General features: G+C 42.3%; 1 protein-coding gene across 4 annotated transcripts; it reads right to left on the bottom strand.

Moving 5' to 3' along the window:
* Window positions 1-957: 957 nt before the first annotated feature.
* LOC140556719 (dynein regulatory complex protein 11) lies at window positions 958-13,090 on the bottom strand. 4 transcript variants are annotated; one of them, XM_072680766.1, is made up of 20 exons: window positions 12,846-13,090; window positions 11,872-12,199; window positions 10,837-10,956; window positions 10,556-10,756; window positions 9,596-9,667; window positions 9,271-9,476; window positions 7,760-7,844; window positions 7,441-7,551; window positions 6,673-6,748; window positions 6,347-6,453; window positions 5,687-5,773; window positions 5,510-5,571; window positions 5,307-5,389; window positions 4,390-4,497; window positions 4,080-4,279; window positions 3,472-3,558; window positions 2,770-2,947; window positions 2,188-2,426; window positions 1,238-1,350; window positions 958-976 (listed from the first exon to the last, which is right to left on the bottom strand). In XM_072680766.1, exons 1-20 carry the CDS (start codon window positions 12,854-12,856, stop codon window positions 967-969), a joined length of 2,484 nt encoding a protein of 827 aa, XP_072536867.1. In that variant the 5' UTR covers window positions 12,857-13,090; the 3' UTR covers window positions 958-966. The 4 variants fall into 4 exon arrangements, with proteins under 4 accessions (XP_072536867.1, XP_072536869.1, XP_072536868.1 ...); XM_072680768.1 differs by having other exon boundaries at window positions 10,565-10,756; XM_072680767.1 differs by lacking the exon at window positions 958-976 and having other exon boundaries at window positions 1,178-1,350.
* Window positions 13,091-15,008: the final 1,918 nt, after the last annotated feature.

Below are 15,008 nucleotides of genomic sequence, written 5' to 3'. Positions count from 1 at the left end.
CAATTATACTAAAGATGCTAATGTGTGTCCGTCCGAATTAATACGGCTAATAATCCACATTTGCAGATTTCTATAGGGATGTGATGAGACCAAACTTATTTTAAGCAGTCTTATCAAGTGATACTAGAGCATTTTGCTTGATTTATCATTCTGCATTGTCTAGAACAGGGGTGGGGGACTGACCGCTGTAGTCCAGCACAGTTTGCTGATTGCTCTGCTCTGATGCACCATCTAAACCTGGTGATCTGAGGAGAATCAGGTGTGTTTAAGCAGGGAAATCAGTAAAGCCTCCCAGTACTAGAGTCCCCCACTGTTTAGCCATTAGACATACTAAATACAACAAACAGCCATAACATTAAAACCACTGACAGGTGAAGTGAATAACATTGATGATCTGGTTCCACTGGGTCTTGACAAAGGGGTGGATATATTAGGTAGCAACTAAACAGTCTTGAAGTTCTCGTAGGTGATGAAGGTGTTGAAGTAGGAAAAATAGGCAAGTGTAAGAATCTGAGACACTTTAACAAGAACCAATCTGTGATGTTCTAGACAACGACTGGGTCAGAACATCTCCAAAAAGTCATTTTTGGGCATTGCTGGTGTGCAATGGTCAGTAACTTCCAACAGTGTTCCAAGGATTGGAATGATTGATGATCATGGAGGTCCCACCTCACAACACACAGGACTTAAAGGATCTGCTGCTACCTTCTTGGTGTCTGATACCACAGGACGCCTCCAGAGGTCCTTTACCTCGACTGGTCAGATCTGTTTTTTTGGCGACACAAGAGGGGGCCTATACAACATTTGGCAAGTAGTTTTAATGTTATGGCTGATTGGTGTGTTTTAGTGCGACATCCAGGGATATTGTGCAGAAAAATAAAATTACATTACTGATTACATTGTGATGTAGTGCAGGATGGATACATACATGCTCGGATCTCTTCTGTTCTGTAGTAGGGTTGGGTTTTATGCTCTCCTACAGTGAATATGAAATAGACACCTCCTTTTAATTATGAAGATTATGAAGTCCATTTATTAATAGACCTAATAGACCCTAAGAGTATTAGAGCCAGTCTGCTGTCAGCAATTCTAAATGCACTGGTGTCTCTCGGGTGTCTGGGTGCTGATATATAAACAAGCTTGCAGGACATGCGTCCTGAAGACCTGGATGATCACGTAGTTATAAAAGATTTATTTTCTCTTGTTAGTTAAAGCAACACAAAACAGTTTGAGTTACTTCTTTCCTTTCTTCTTTGCCTCTTTGCCTCCTTTTTTTGGTGCTTCGTCCTCCACTATCCCAGAGGCAGCTTTGATTCTCTTTCTACCAAGAGGAGTCTTAGCATACCAGGCCTGTGGAAAAACAGTGTATGAGTTACTAAACATGCTGGCTTTGAGCTCCTATACACACACACACATTTTTACATTATGTTTTACAATACTGTATCAATTCTCAATAGCTAATTAGCTAAAATAGCTAAATTCCCCTTATTAGATGTCATGCTCCCGACATTGGGAGGGTGAGGACCAACCAACCACTCAGAGGAAAGAGCCGGGTATATTAGCTTCTTACTAAAATGCTGTTTCAGATACACTATAAAGACAAAATTATTGGGACTGCTACAGATGCATTTATAACCCCCTCATTCTAACCCCATAGGCATTATTAATATGGAGCCGGTCCCCCTTTGCTCTAAGCTCTACCAGCAGCAGCAGGTCTGGAGCTCTGATGCAGTTACTGAGTCAGTTGGAGGCTTTTCTGCACTCTGCTCTGAGCTCAGCACTCGGCCCTGACCCCGCTCTGTAACTTTACGTGGTCTGACAGACACTCGGTGGCTGAGCTGCTCTCTGTGAGCTGTTCCTCCTAAACTCTTCCACTGTTCAATAATAACACCACTCACAGCTGATGGAGGAAGATCTAGGAGGGAGGAAATTATAAAATTTCACCAGCTGACTTGTTGTTGTTGGTGCAGCGGTGTCTCCTATTACATACAGAACCACGCTGGAGTTCAGTGAGCTCTTCAGAACCTCCCGTTCTTTCACTGATGTGTGGAAGAAAGGCAGACTGCAGGGCTAGGGGCTGGATTTTATACACCTAGGGCTGAATGGGACAGAACTGTACTCAATCTGATCATGTCCCAATACTTTTGTCCACACAGTGTATCTTCTATTTCTAGGCTGTTTCTTTACTTTTAGGGCCTCCTCTTCGTCCTGGAACACGGGGTCGATCCTGGCAAGAGGAGAGACGAACTCAGCTGCTACCAGAGGCCGCTTAGCCAACTGCTGAATGCGCCGCTCTGTGAGGACGCTCTGGACCACCCGCACCATGTGACCCTGGGTGTACCCATCTGAGATCTTGGCCAGGGAGCTGATGTCCAGAGCGCTGGTCACCACCCCTCCATTGCGCTGTATCAGCTGCTTCCATATGACTAGAGGAGTGCACACACCAGAATGAGCTTCAGTTTGGCTTCCCATGTAACAGATTTACTGATGTGGTTTCAGACACTGTGTGACTCTGTTATCTATAAACATGAATTAAAGTACAGACCAAAGTCATTTAGAGGTGCAGGTATGTGTTGATTTAGGCTTAATGAGGTTTAATGAGGGACTGTTTGACTTATTTAATCAAACTCAGACTTTTCTCCTAAACACAATTAGCTTATTTCTAGCTCTAATCTTTGAGGCAAGTAAATTGGAAGAGAAAGACTGATACTTCTGAATCTTGGCATCCTAAACAATGCTTAGATATACAATATTCTGTGGATCATGTACCGTATCTGGAGGCGTAGTCCGGTCGCGGTATGAGGATGATCTTGGTATATAGCTTACACAGCGATTTTAGGTCGGCACTGAGTGGACTGTTAGTTGTTCCTACGATAAGAACACGGTCTTCACCTTTGATACTTTTAAGGATCTTTGGTAAATCTTTCTTTAGTCGCTTTGGATCCAGCTGTGGATAGATTAAAGGAAAAAATAAAAGAACAGCTGAAAAACGTTAAATATGTTTCACAATACAGACTTACACTCATCGAGCAATTTATTAAGAAGAGCTGCACACCTACTCATTAAATCAATTATCTAATCAGCTAATCGTGTGGCAGTACTGCAATACAAAACACCATGCAGATATAGTCCAGCAGCTCCAGGTAATGTTCACATCAACCATCAGATCTTGAGCGTGGTGTGATTCTTGGTCTCAGTCAGGCTGGTAACTGCTGAACAGTCTCTAGAGCTACTCAGAATGGTGTAATAGAAACGCTTTGTTGATGAGAGAGGGTCAACAGAGAGTGGTCAGACTGGTTGGAGCTGACTGAAAGGCTACAGTAGCTCAGATAACCACTCTGTTCAACTCTGGTGAGCAAAAAAAGCTTCTCAGACCTAACCTTGAGGAGGGTGAGCTATGACATTCCTAATAAAGTGCTCGGTGAGTGTATTTTACACAGGTGAAGGGATCTATTAGAAGTCAGTGGTTACCTCTTTTTCCTCCTTTGGAATTTTCTTGTAAAACATTTTCTCTGCGTCTCCGATCCACACCACAGAGGGCTGCATTAATCTGGCAACCTAGGCATGATATTGGCAAAACATCATACTGCAAATAAACTTTTGCAGGCAGTGGTGGTTCAGCAGTTAGATTAACAGGCTATTGATGACAGGGGTTGTGGGTTTGATATCTGGGTTCGGCAAGCTGCCACTGTTGGGCCTCTTGAGCAAGGCCCTACACCATCCATACTCCCCGGGGGTTGGCAGCAATGGCTGCCCACAGCTCAGGGCATGTGTGTTCACTGTTTGACCAGTAGTGTGTGTGTGTGTGTTCACTACAGAGAACACAGTGATTGTTTAGACCTTGCATTTGCAGCCTTTGTGGTCAAAAGCATGCATTCGCGGACCATGCCGCTCCTGCTCCAGTTCCTGAGATTTGCAGAATCTATATCAAGGCACACTGAAGCCGTCTGATGCAGCTTGTTTATGTTGGTATTTCCTTTTATTAGTCACTTGTCTGTATATGGCCCTCTCTTTAAAACAAACAACCCCCTGGAGAATTCCAGGACTAGACGTCCATCCACCACCACTGTTTGCTTTACCTTAAACACCATATGAAGCATCATCTGCAAGCCATTCCTGCCCGGGTACTTCCCCACCAGGTTTGAAGGGGAAAGGTCAAAGAGGTTTGCTCCCGTCTCCTGACAGATAGCATGGACTAACATCTTCTTCCCCACTCCTGAAGGCCCCACCAGTAGGGTGGCTTTCACCAGAGGGGCTTTCTCATGGACTACTTGGGAACCTTCAATAGATCAAGACAAATGTTAGCAATTTGGTCACTTGAAATTCTGGACATGTGGATATCAGTTATTACAGCTGCAACAGGAACAAAAGTATGTGAGGTCTACCTACCCAGAGGTAAGACGGCATAAAGAGCTATAACTTGCCGCACATCGGATAAGGAAGGCATGGGCTCTATGTCCGTCAGCCGCAGGGTTGTGCCAAGGTAGCTATAATCCCCTAAATGATACAGAAACACTGATAGCACTGAAAGCACTGATATAGGCAAATGCAGATACCACTAGATTTGTGTTATATTGGTATTTGCACTTTACAGTGCTGTGCAAATGTCTAAGCAGAGTATTAAACCATCTGAGCAATGTGTGTATTTAAATAAAATTAATGGCTCCAAGTGGCTCAGTTGCCTAATGCGCTGCCACTATGGCCTGGGGGTTGCGAGTTCAAATCCCGAGTCATGCCGCTTTGCCATCAGCAGCCAGAGTCCAAATAAGCACAATTGCCGTGCTAGGCGGCTAGATAGCGCTGTGTAGGTGGTGTTTGCCAGCACAGGTGTCTGTTTGCTGGGGACCTGACGCTTTCCTCTGAGAGAGTTGGCTGCCCGGCTATGTTACATAGGCAGCAGTTTAAAAAGAGGCGGTGTCTGGTTTCACATGTATCAAAGGAGGCGTGTGTTAACCTGTGTATTACCCTTCTAGACTCGGGAGCATTGCTAGTGCTAGGAAACGCTATGAACGAGTGGTTTAAATAAATAAATAAATAAATAAATAAAGAGTAATGCAGCGCTAGCGGGTCCAAACAGGTATTGGATGATAATTACGAATATTCCTGGCTTTCATACATGTTTTCTTAGGTGCCTTGGACTTTGGTACAGTAGTATATACCATCCCATAAAGGCCCAGCGCAACAAACAGCACAACACATGCTAAAACGCTCTTAGCTATACATCAGAGACATCAAACAACAGACTACAAACAAGCTTCATCAGAGCTCCAAACAAACCACCCACCCACTGAAGTACTGCTACATACCTATGTAGTCCTGTAGTTTAACATTATCTGCTGGTTTCAACAGCCCTTGTTCCACCAGCTCTTGATACAGCGACTCAATGGTCCTGACAGGAGAAAAACGGAATGAGATCAAGTTGACGTCAAAAGAAACTCACTCTTCAGAAGTGAAGCCAATTGTTTCAAAAGTATACACAAACATTGTACACGTAAGTATGAGAAATCACCGATCTGCTGTGAGATCCTTGTCTTTCTTTTTCTTTTTTCCACTTTTGGATGCCTTCTTTTTCTGTGCAGAGAGAAGGAGATACTGTCCACTGCCTCCTCAACACACTAAATGTAAAATCAGCAGGCTAAATCACTTAAATACTGCAGAAAAAATGTAATCTCCAGTCCCAGCAGACCTTTGCCGTAGCCTTGGCCTTCCCACTTTTTTCTCCTCCCATAGCTAGCTTCCAGTTAGCAAGCTCCTGCCTCATCAGCTCATCCACCTGCAGAAACAGCATAGAGAAAGTGTATCTGATGCCAGTGTTCATCAACAGGGCTCACTTTGAGAGTAATGAGCAAATTGTAATGAGCAAATAAATGCAAATTTGAGTTTTCCACTGTAAGCTCAGTTTATTAGCCACCAGTATTCATGGCAACATTGCTAAACACTATAGGGTATAACCTATATAACATATATTAAACACCATACGGAATATAGAAAAAGGGCTCAGAGTGTCTCAGCAGTCTAATGCGCTACCACTAGGCTCGGGGGTCACATGTTTCAAATCTAAGAGTCCAAGAGAGTACAACTGGCCATGCTCTCTCCGTGTGGGTAGATGGTGCTCTCTCCCCCCGTCACTCCTTTTGAGAAGCCGGCACTGCCCCCTGTTAGCTGAAGTAATGGGGCTGGGGATCCAGTGCTTTCCTCAGAGAGTGTCGGCTGCCCGGCGATGCCTAACCAGCGGCAGTTTAAAAAAAAAAGAGGTGGTGGCTGGCTTCACATGTATGGAAGTCTTTACCCTTCTAATGTAGGGAGCATTCCTAGTGCTAGGGGGAGAAATAAAAAGTATGAGCACCTGCAGTCTTATTTCTGCCTCGATCTTCTTCCTCTTTTCCTCTTTGATGAGTTCTGCCTCGTGTCTCTGGATGAAGTTCTTGGATTCGTCTCTGTTCTGCCAAACCTCTGTATTCACACACAATGACAGGGTTCATTCATCTCGAGGTGTATTACTGAGAGTCCTATAAATTATCCATTAACTCCAGTTAAACTAACACGATGGTTCTGTGTGGGTTTCCCAGACCAGGATTAAGCCTCATCCTGGACTACACAGATTTTTCACCGAAATTAAAATACATCCCACAACTAGACTCCTAAGAGCTTATGGAGCTATTTTGGACTTACCGCTGAAGGTTTTCTGCCCCTTCTGTAACTCTGACAGAAAAGCAGAGGGCAGCATCATCAGCCCTGGTTCCTCTTCCTGTAACGAGAGTCTGAATGTCAGTGATGGACCAAGACATAAAAACAGACTTCTTTGTTTCTTCCGAAATCAAGGGTATTAAAAAGAGTTTATTCTGCTTTTGTTGGAGTAACTGTCTTTACTGTCCAGAAAAGAAGGCGTCCAACTAGATTTTGGAGAAGCATTGCTGTGAAGATTTGATTGAATAGGTGTGAAACAATGTGGCCAATCTATCACATGAACTGTTCCCTTAATCTGCAGTGAGAATTAAATCCAGGACTGGAAACTGGATTGACTCTTAATGTACTAGATTATGTTACAGTGCATAAGTTTATTTGCAGCCACACTAATGATCAATGCACTTAGCACGAGGGCTCGAATTGAACAACCTTTTTGGACTTATTATACTTATTAAGTCCACTGATCATTAGTGTGGCTACAAGTACACTTTAGTGCACTGTAGCATAATAAGGTTTAAATACGTGAGTCTATGATTTTCACTAGGGTGCCCCAGAGAGTCCAATTCTATTTGCAATACTTCTCTACATGGACTAGACAAGCTGTGTGTGTGTGTGTGTGTGTGCATTTGCACAATATTTGTCAGCAATGGGTGCACCTTAAAGTAGCCGAATGCAATCATTAGAAGGGGTGTCCACAAACATTTGGACATATAGTGTTCATTATTTTGTGATTCATGTTGTTGATATTCTCACCTCTTCTTCTCCTTGCAGTTTCTGCTTCTTCTCTTTGTCTTTAGTCTCTTCCTTCCCTTTTGGCTTTTTGTTGGTTTCCTCCTCTTCTTTAGCGGCCAGCTCTTCCATCAGCTTCAGTTAAATATGTACATTTCATAAAATTACAAACACAGAATTCAAGCCTAGAGAAAAGCTTTATATGAAAACAGTATTTGAAAAAGGGCTGGGAATTTATTGCAGCACTTTGAACAAAGCTACTTCTAATATACTGGCTTCTAAATTCGTTGTATTGTAGCAATAGTAATAATATATATGTAGGAATTTAAGACTGTTAAAATACCTGCTGAGGTGTTTTATCGGCAAAAATGAGAGAAGAGCCACCATCTTCTTCTTCTGGGTAGTCAGGAAAGGAACCTGTTGCATCACTACACAAAAAAACACTAATAGTTAAAACACTGATCAGCTGCAGGTTTCATTACTAACAGTGTAATTAGACTGAAGGGTTCATTAGATGAAGAGCAGCAGATATTGAGTATAAATCACTGTATTCAGTACAGGAGAGGATCTGAATAGTAGTTTATAAGAATCTGACACTACTGATGATTTTAGTCTGTGATTACATGTATTGTGTATATCGCGAAAAGGTCTTTAAATATCGTGATATAGTATTTTTTACCATATCGCCCAGCCCTAGTAGAGGCTATAGGTGAATATATATATGTATACATGCTGATTTATGCATGATGCAATAATCAGCAGGTGTTGATTCAACTGCATTGAGAATGTTTGCTAATTTAATTGATTACAATAATAGTAAGTGTGCAGTCATTTTTTGTCCGACACTCCTTAAACAGGGACTCCAATTTTGCACAACCGTCTAAGGATTCACCCTATCACTGCAAAGCTGTTTAAAAGTTTAAGTCCTGAGGCTGTTCCTCTTTGTCATGGCTTCATATGTCTCAGGGGTATCATGCTTCCCGGTCCCGTCTCTCCTCAGACGGAATCTTGTTGGCTGTATGAACTTCATTTCCCAAATCACACCTCCAGTTCTCACAACCCCATTAGAGAGGAAATCATAAACGCACACACTTTGCATTCTGTTCTCATGCGCTGTCTACCTCAATAGCGGTTACAGCATGCCCCAAAGGTGGGGGGGTGATGACTCAGCTGGGTGTTGTTAACATGTGGGCACAATTAATAGGCTGGTTAGACCAGAACTTATTTAAGGTAACAATCAGGTCAAAAAAATAAGCGGTCAGTATGTCAGAAAATCCCAGGGGGTAGGAATGGGCACCTCACCTGGTCCAGAACCTCTCCCTGGCCCTCTCTCTCTCTCACCCTTAATAAAAAACTTTACATCTTTGACCAATCACCAGACAAGACAAGAAGACGTCCATCTTCCGCCTTTAACTCACCCGTGTAGTGAACACATACACACTAGTGAGCAAACACACACAGTGACAGTGAGCACACATGTCCGTAGTGGTGGGCAGCTATTGCTGCGGCGCCTGGGGAGAAGAGAGGGTGAAGGGTCTTGCTTAATTGCCCAACAGTGGCAGTTTGCTGAGCCCGGGTATCGAACCAAATGGGAATTAGGTATCAACTGTGGGTGTAAAGTGACTTAAAATGAGAGAAATCTTGGTGTATAATTTATATAATTGTCTATATGACACTGCTGAGTAAATGCACCAATCAGCAACAGCATTTAACCTGAATAATTATATCTGCTCTGAATGTGAAGATTTCATTGGTATTAAGCTACATTCCCAAAGTAGCCTAAATCAAATACTAGGCTGTATCGGAGCAAACAGCTCTAATCATAATTTCCACAACTCAGCGAACGGCACTCACTGGCATTCGATGAACCACTGCCGTATCTGATCCTTCATGGTCTCCTTCATGTCAGGGCCCTCCACCTCTCTAAGGCTGTTAGTGATAGAGATGACTGATTTCTGATAGTCCTCCTCATGCTCCTCCTGCTTGGTTCTCCTGCGGCTTTTGGTGTCCTCAGCAACCACTGCAGCAGTGCACGGCCGGGGCAGGTCATGGTCTAGAGCCTAGAGTGGGAACAGAAGGAGAACAGAGCAAGGTCCTCATCCAACAGTGCTAGGGCTCCATCTACTGGCTGTTTCTATTAATTAACAATAGCAGAAAAGGAATAGCCTACTCTGCTCACCATGCCCAGGAAAATCATCTCCTCTTCACGTTCCTGCTTTGTTCTCTTCCTCTGCATGAAGCCTTTCCATACCTGTAATGTACATGTGAGTGCAACAAATCCACAGCCATTTATTTATAGTCACTGTCCCTACAGCTATACAGTTTTTCACCTTTGACATAATGTGAATCTTGCAGTTGTTCTTTACATTGTAACTGAGTTTCATGATGAACAGAACAATAGAAATTCTCTAAAATGACATTTTACATTGACTTCCAGTTCAAATTATGTTCAAATGTTTCTTCCTTATTTCCTCTTGTAAAGCTGCGGTTTTTTTATGCGACATTGATGATATACACTATATAGACAAAAGTATTTGGACACCTGCTCATTTATTATTCCTTAATTAAATGAAAGAAGGGAGGATATGTGTTTGTCACAAAGGTGCAGTGAGAAGCAGAGGGTATATACATATATATTTGGATGAGGAGAATGAGTTTAGGGTGTGGTCCTTCTCCCAAAAATGTATGGGGTTATGGCATAAGTCCACTGTCTTACTGTCCAGGCTTGTTAATTGATGCTTGCTGTGAGTATTTAAATGCATTCAGTGACAAGAGCGTTTGTGAGGTCAGGATGTTGGATGATCATCACTCCACCTCATCCTCAACTCATCCCAAAAGTATTGGGCGGAGCACCACCATCATTCCAGAGAACACAGTTCTTCCACTGCTCCACAGCTCCTCAATGCTGGGGGGCTTTATACCCCTTTATAGCCTGGCATTAGGCAGCATGGAGTCAATAGGTTCATGATGTTTATTATCTCCTGCAGAGAGTCCTATTCTATTGGTAGTACTTCTCCACAGGATCTAGACAAGCTGTGTGTGTGCATTTTCATTCATTAGAAGGTTTGTCTAAACATTTGGACATATAGTGCATACACTGGCTGACAGGTCGTCTTCTTTTCTGGCATTGCCTGCAAACCTGCAATACCTTCTGGATGCAAACTGCAGCCTGGTCGACAGCAGATTTCCCGAGGTCCCTGTCCTTACTCTTCTTCTGCCTTTCCTGATCCCGCTGGATCTCCCGCATGAACTTTGCCCTCAGACGACCCTGCCGGGCCCTTTCGGTCACCTGAATGATCTTAATGGCCTTCTCCACACTCAAGGTTCGTTCTCCAGCAGGCTAAGGGAAGATAAACAGGCTTGGTGAAGCTCTCGGTTCAAGCCTCACAGTTACACACACACACACTCAGCTATACTCACTTTAGGTTTGTCCACTTTTTCTAGGCGGTCTAATATGTTGGAGAGCATTTTGCTTCGATCCCGCAGCACTTTGCTCCGCTCGCTGATAAAATAGCGTGGAATTGGAATCTCAAGGTCCTCCTACAACACATAATGTACTTACTGTACGTACTGGATTACAGACTGAATTCAAGTACAATCTATCAGTCAAACTGGGATTGTGCTGTATATTTATTATGTATGTTTATTGCAGGGAACATCAATCTTGGACTTGGCCATACTGAGTTACTGGGGAATGAATGGGGAACATCTGCTGCATGTACAATACCAATACCAATACCAAAGTTTTAGAACCCCCTAAATGTTTCCAGACATTTAAGAACTTTAAGTCCAGTCAATCACCTGAAATGGTTCATAGTCCAATGATCTTAAATGTTGCCAAGGTTAGCAGAGAACTAAAAACTGAAAAATAATGGCAATTGTAATAAATAAATAAATATATATATATAAATAATAGGGTTTTTTACAGCTGGTCTGTATCAATTGTGGCAAATTAAGCTTATGCAAATATGCTTAATATAAAAATATTTTATATTTTTTAATAACTTATACAATATATACAATATTTTTACAATTTACAAGAGCAGTGTTGAGCAGACGGTTTTACTGCATCTCTATTGCAGTATTAACCCAGCGCTGCATGCTCAGACTGCTCCCATAATGACTTAAAAAAGACCCTCAAAACTCTCCAGATAAAGCCAAGGTGTGGTGAGGACCATCAGAAGACTCTTGGAAGCTGATGAAGACTGAACAGCATCAGAAGACCAGTTTCTGAGAGTCAACAGCTTGTAGCTCTGCAGCTTAACACTGGGCCAAGTCTCAGTTTCTGCTGTAAAGAGAGAGGATCTGACAGGTAGAGTGGCAGTAAGCACTTAGCGGTCTTGGACCTGGCCCACGCCGCACTGCCAGTGAACTACAGGTGTTTTAAAACGTTTGACTGGTGGCGTATCTGTTTCTAACAGCCCGACCGAACCCACAACATAGCCACAAACATACAGGTGTTAGTTTCAAATCCTGGATGACGTCATCCATGTAGTGGTACTCAGAGTACTCCTTCTCCACCATCTCGTTCTTGAGCTCCAGCACACGCCCCATAACACCATCCAGAACCTCTCTGATCACCCTCCTCTTCTGAGGCTGAACGATCTGGTCGAACGCCTCTTCAAGCTGCCTGAAGATCTGGACGTAGCGCACATAAAGGGTTGCCAGCCGCTGGAAGAAGACCACTCTGTCTCTCTCTGGACGTAGAGGCTCTGCAGGCAGTTCCTGGGTCAGCAGGCTGCTTAGCTCCTCCTGAGCCTCGCTCCATAGCTTGCTGTACGTACTGCAAGACGGACAGGGGTAGTTATAATAATGGGCTTTTACTCCTGGCCTGCAAACACTATATGGACAAAAGTATTTGGACATCTGCTAGTTCATTGTTTCTTTTAAAAAGAGAGTTTATCCTGCTTCTGTTGAGGGAATAAGGCTTTCTACTACATTCTTGGAGGAGTTTTGCTGTGAGGAGTTGATTGCATCCACACAGGATGTCAGGATGTTGGATGATCACCACCCTCACTTAACCACAACTCCCCAACTCACCACCACCATCACAGGCCCTCAATGCTGGGGGGCTTTATGGGGCATTATTAGGCAGCATGGAGCCAATAGGTCCATCATGTTCATCTGCTCCAGAGGGTCCTAATCTATTGGCAACATTTCTCTACAGGGACCAGACAAGCTGTGTGTGTGGATTTGGACATATAGCAATGAGTGCAACTTAAAGTAGCTGATTAATTCATAATACAAAAGGGTGTCCACAAACTTTTGGACACATAGCTAGCAGCGTGTATATCTACTGTAAACAGATACGGCACTCATATCAGTAGTGCATAAGATGACATTTTCACTCTCTAACAACTTTTTATATTAATAAAACATAAATAAAGCCTAATAACACAACTAAACAACAGTAAAGTGTAGCTACTGACCTGTGAGACATGGTCGAGCCACGGCACCGTGCGTAGCAGCTATCGCTAGCTAGCTAGCTAACTGGAGACTGACAGCTGTCAATCAGGCTGCGATGTTTATGGCATTGATATAAATTAATACATTTAGATGACATTAAAACTCAAAGAAGTCATGAAGCTAATTCCCAACACCGTATCTGTGCTTATTAACCGAAAACCCCGAAGCCAGAGCTACGGTTAGCACGGCACAGCGGTCAGCAACTCCGTATCCATGGAAACGGACACCCGAAACAACACTTCGGTAAAAGTAGTTTTATTTTTTAACATAAATAAATACTCACATCTTAAAGGTCATTTAGGGAGCTTATTTTAAACAAAAAGTTAAAAAAACTTTATTATCTTTTTTATTATTTATTTTATCGTCAGTTTTTGGTGTTAAATAAAACTCTGCAGCTCCAGAGAGAGAACTTTAGTAAAAAAAAAAACAACACAACATAATCATAAATAAATTAGCTAACTTTATTTAGAATTAGAAAGAAAATTAATTTGAAGAAAATAGAATTGAAGAAGAAGTAGCTACATTTGCTAGTTAGCTAAAACTGGTTACTGTACATCCGGGTTCCATAATCTGAAGGCACTAGCTAGTACAAATGGCACTTAAATTTTATAAGTAAAAAATAATAATGTTAAATATTTTATTATAATGTGAATTATCAGTGTAATTAACGTTTTAAAAATATTTTAGTATTTATTGGCACGTCCACATTTTGCTATAATGACAGCCTGCACTTAAAAAAATTAAAAATGTGATTTGTAAATGCACTTATAAGACTGTAAACATTGACCGCGTGACTAGGTAAGAATAGTTTGTTAATATATTTTATAATATATATTTCATATATTAGAGATATATAGTAATTTATATTAAAAGGTAAACGTATTGCACACACACACACACACACACACACACACGTGAACTAGGGGCAATGAGTACACACAAACACAAGTGAACTAGGGGCAATGAGTACACACAAACACACACACACACACAAGTGAACTAGGGGCAATGAGTACACACAAACACACACACACACACAAGTGAACTAGGGGCAATGAGTACACACAAACACACAAGTGAACTAGGGGCAATGAGTACACACAAACACACACACACACACACACACAAGTAAACTAGGGGCAATGAGTACACACACACACACACACACACACACAAGTGAACTAGGGGCAATGAGTACACACACACAAGTGAACTAGGGGCAATGAGTACACAAACACACACGTGAACTAGGGGCAATGAGTACACACACACACACACACACACGTGAACTAGGGGCAATGAGTACACACACACACACACACACGTGAACTAGGGGCAATGAGTACACAAACACACACGTGAACTAGGGGCAATGAGTACACATACACACACACCCAGAGCGGGGGAGCAGCCAACTCCAGCACCAGGGGAGCAGAGAGGGTAAAGGCCCAACAGTGGCAGCTTGCCGAGCCCAGGAATCGAACCCACAACCCTGTTATCAAAAGCCCAGCCCTCAAACCGCTGAGCCACCACTGCCCCTATATAACAATATTATATTGTTATATATTGTTATATACAACCCCCTTATTCCTTATTCTGTGTATATATAGATTTATAGATATATATTCTATATATTTTACACTATTATTATACCACTGCATGCACAATACACCCCCAAACTGGTAAAGTCATTTCTATTGGCTTTGTACTTGTACTCAGCACAATGACAATGAAGTTTAATCTAATCTATACTCTAATCTAATATTTTGGGAAATACTATGTAGTGCTAATATTTACCCCAAGCACTGGCACACTGTCCAGGGGCATTCCTGCCTTGAGCAAAAATGAATCCTGGCAGGCCCAACATAACCCTGACCAGTGGATAAGAAGGATGAATGGATGAACATGTATGTATGTGTGCGCAAGTATGTGTTTTTTTTGTGGGTCTTTTAACATGGATGTTGCAGCTTTTTTATTGGTTGTTTTTAAATAGTACTAAAATCTTCGAGACAATCACTATTCCCTTCGAACCTGAGGAAGGCCTATAGCTGGTCTTCTCTCCTGAAGCTTCAGTAAAAATAAACAATCCCTTTTAAATAAATGCTCCTAACTTTGTCTTTAGAGGC

This window comes from Salminus brasiliensis, chromosome 6 (assembly GCF_030463535.1).
Source record: "Salminus brasiliensis chromosome 6, fSalBra1.hap2, whole genome shotgun sequence".
Taxonomy (NCBI): Eukaryota; Metazoa; Chordata; class Actinopteri; order Characiformes; family Bryconidae; genus Salminus; species Salminus brasiliensis.
The sequence above is the reverse complement of the archived record's forward strand: the minus strand, read 5'-3'. Positions and strand labels throughout refer to the sequence as shown.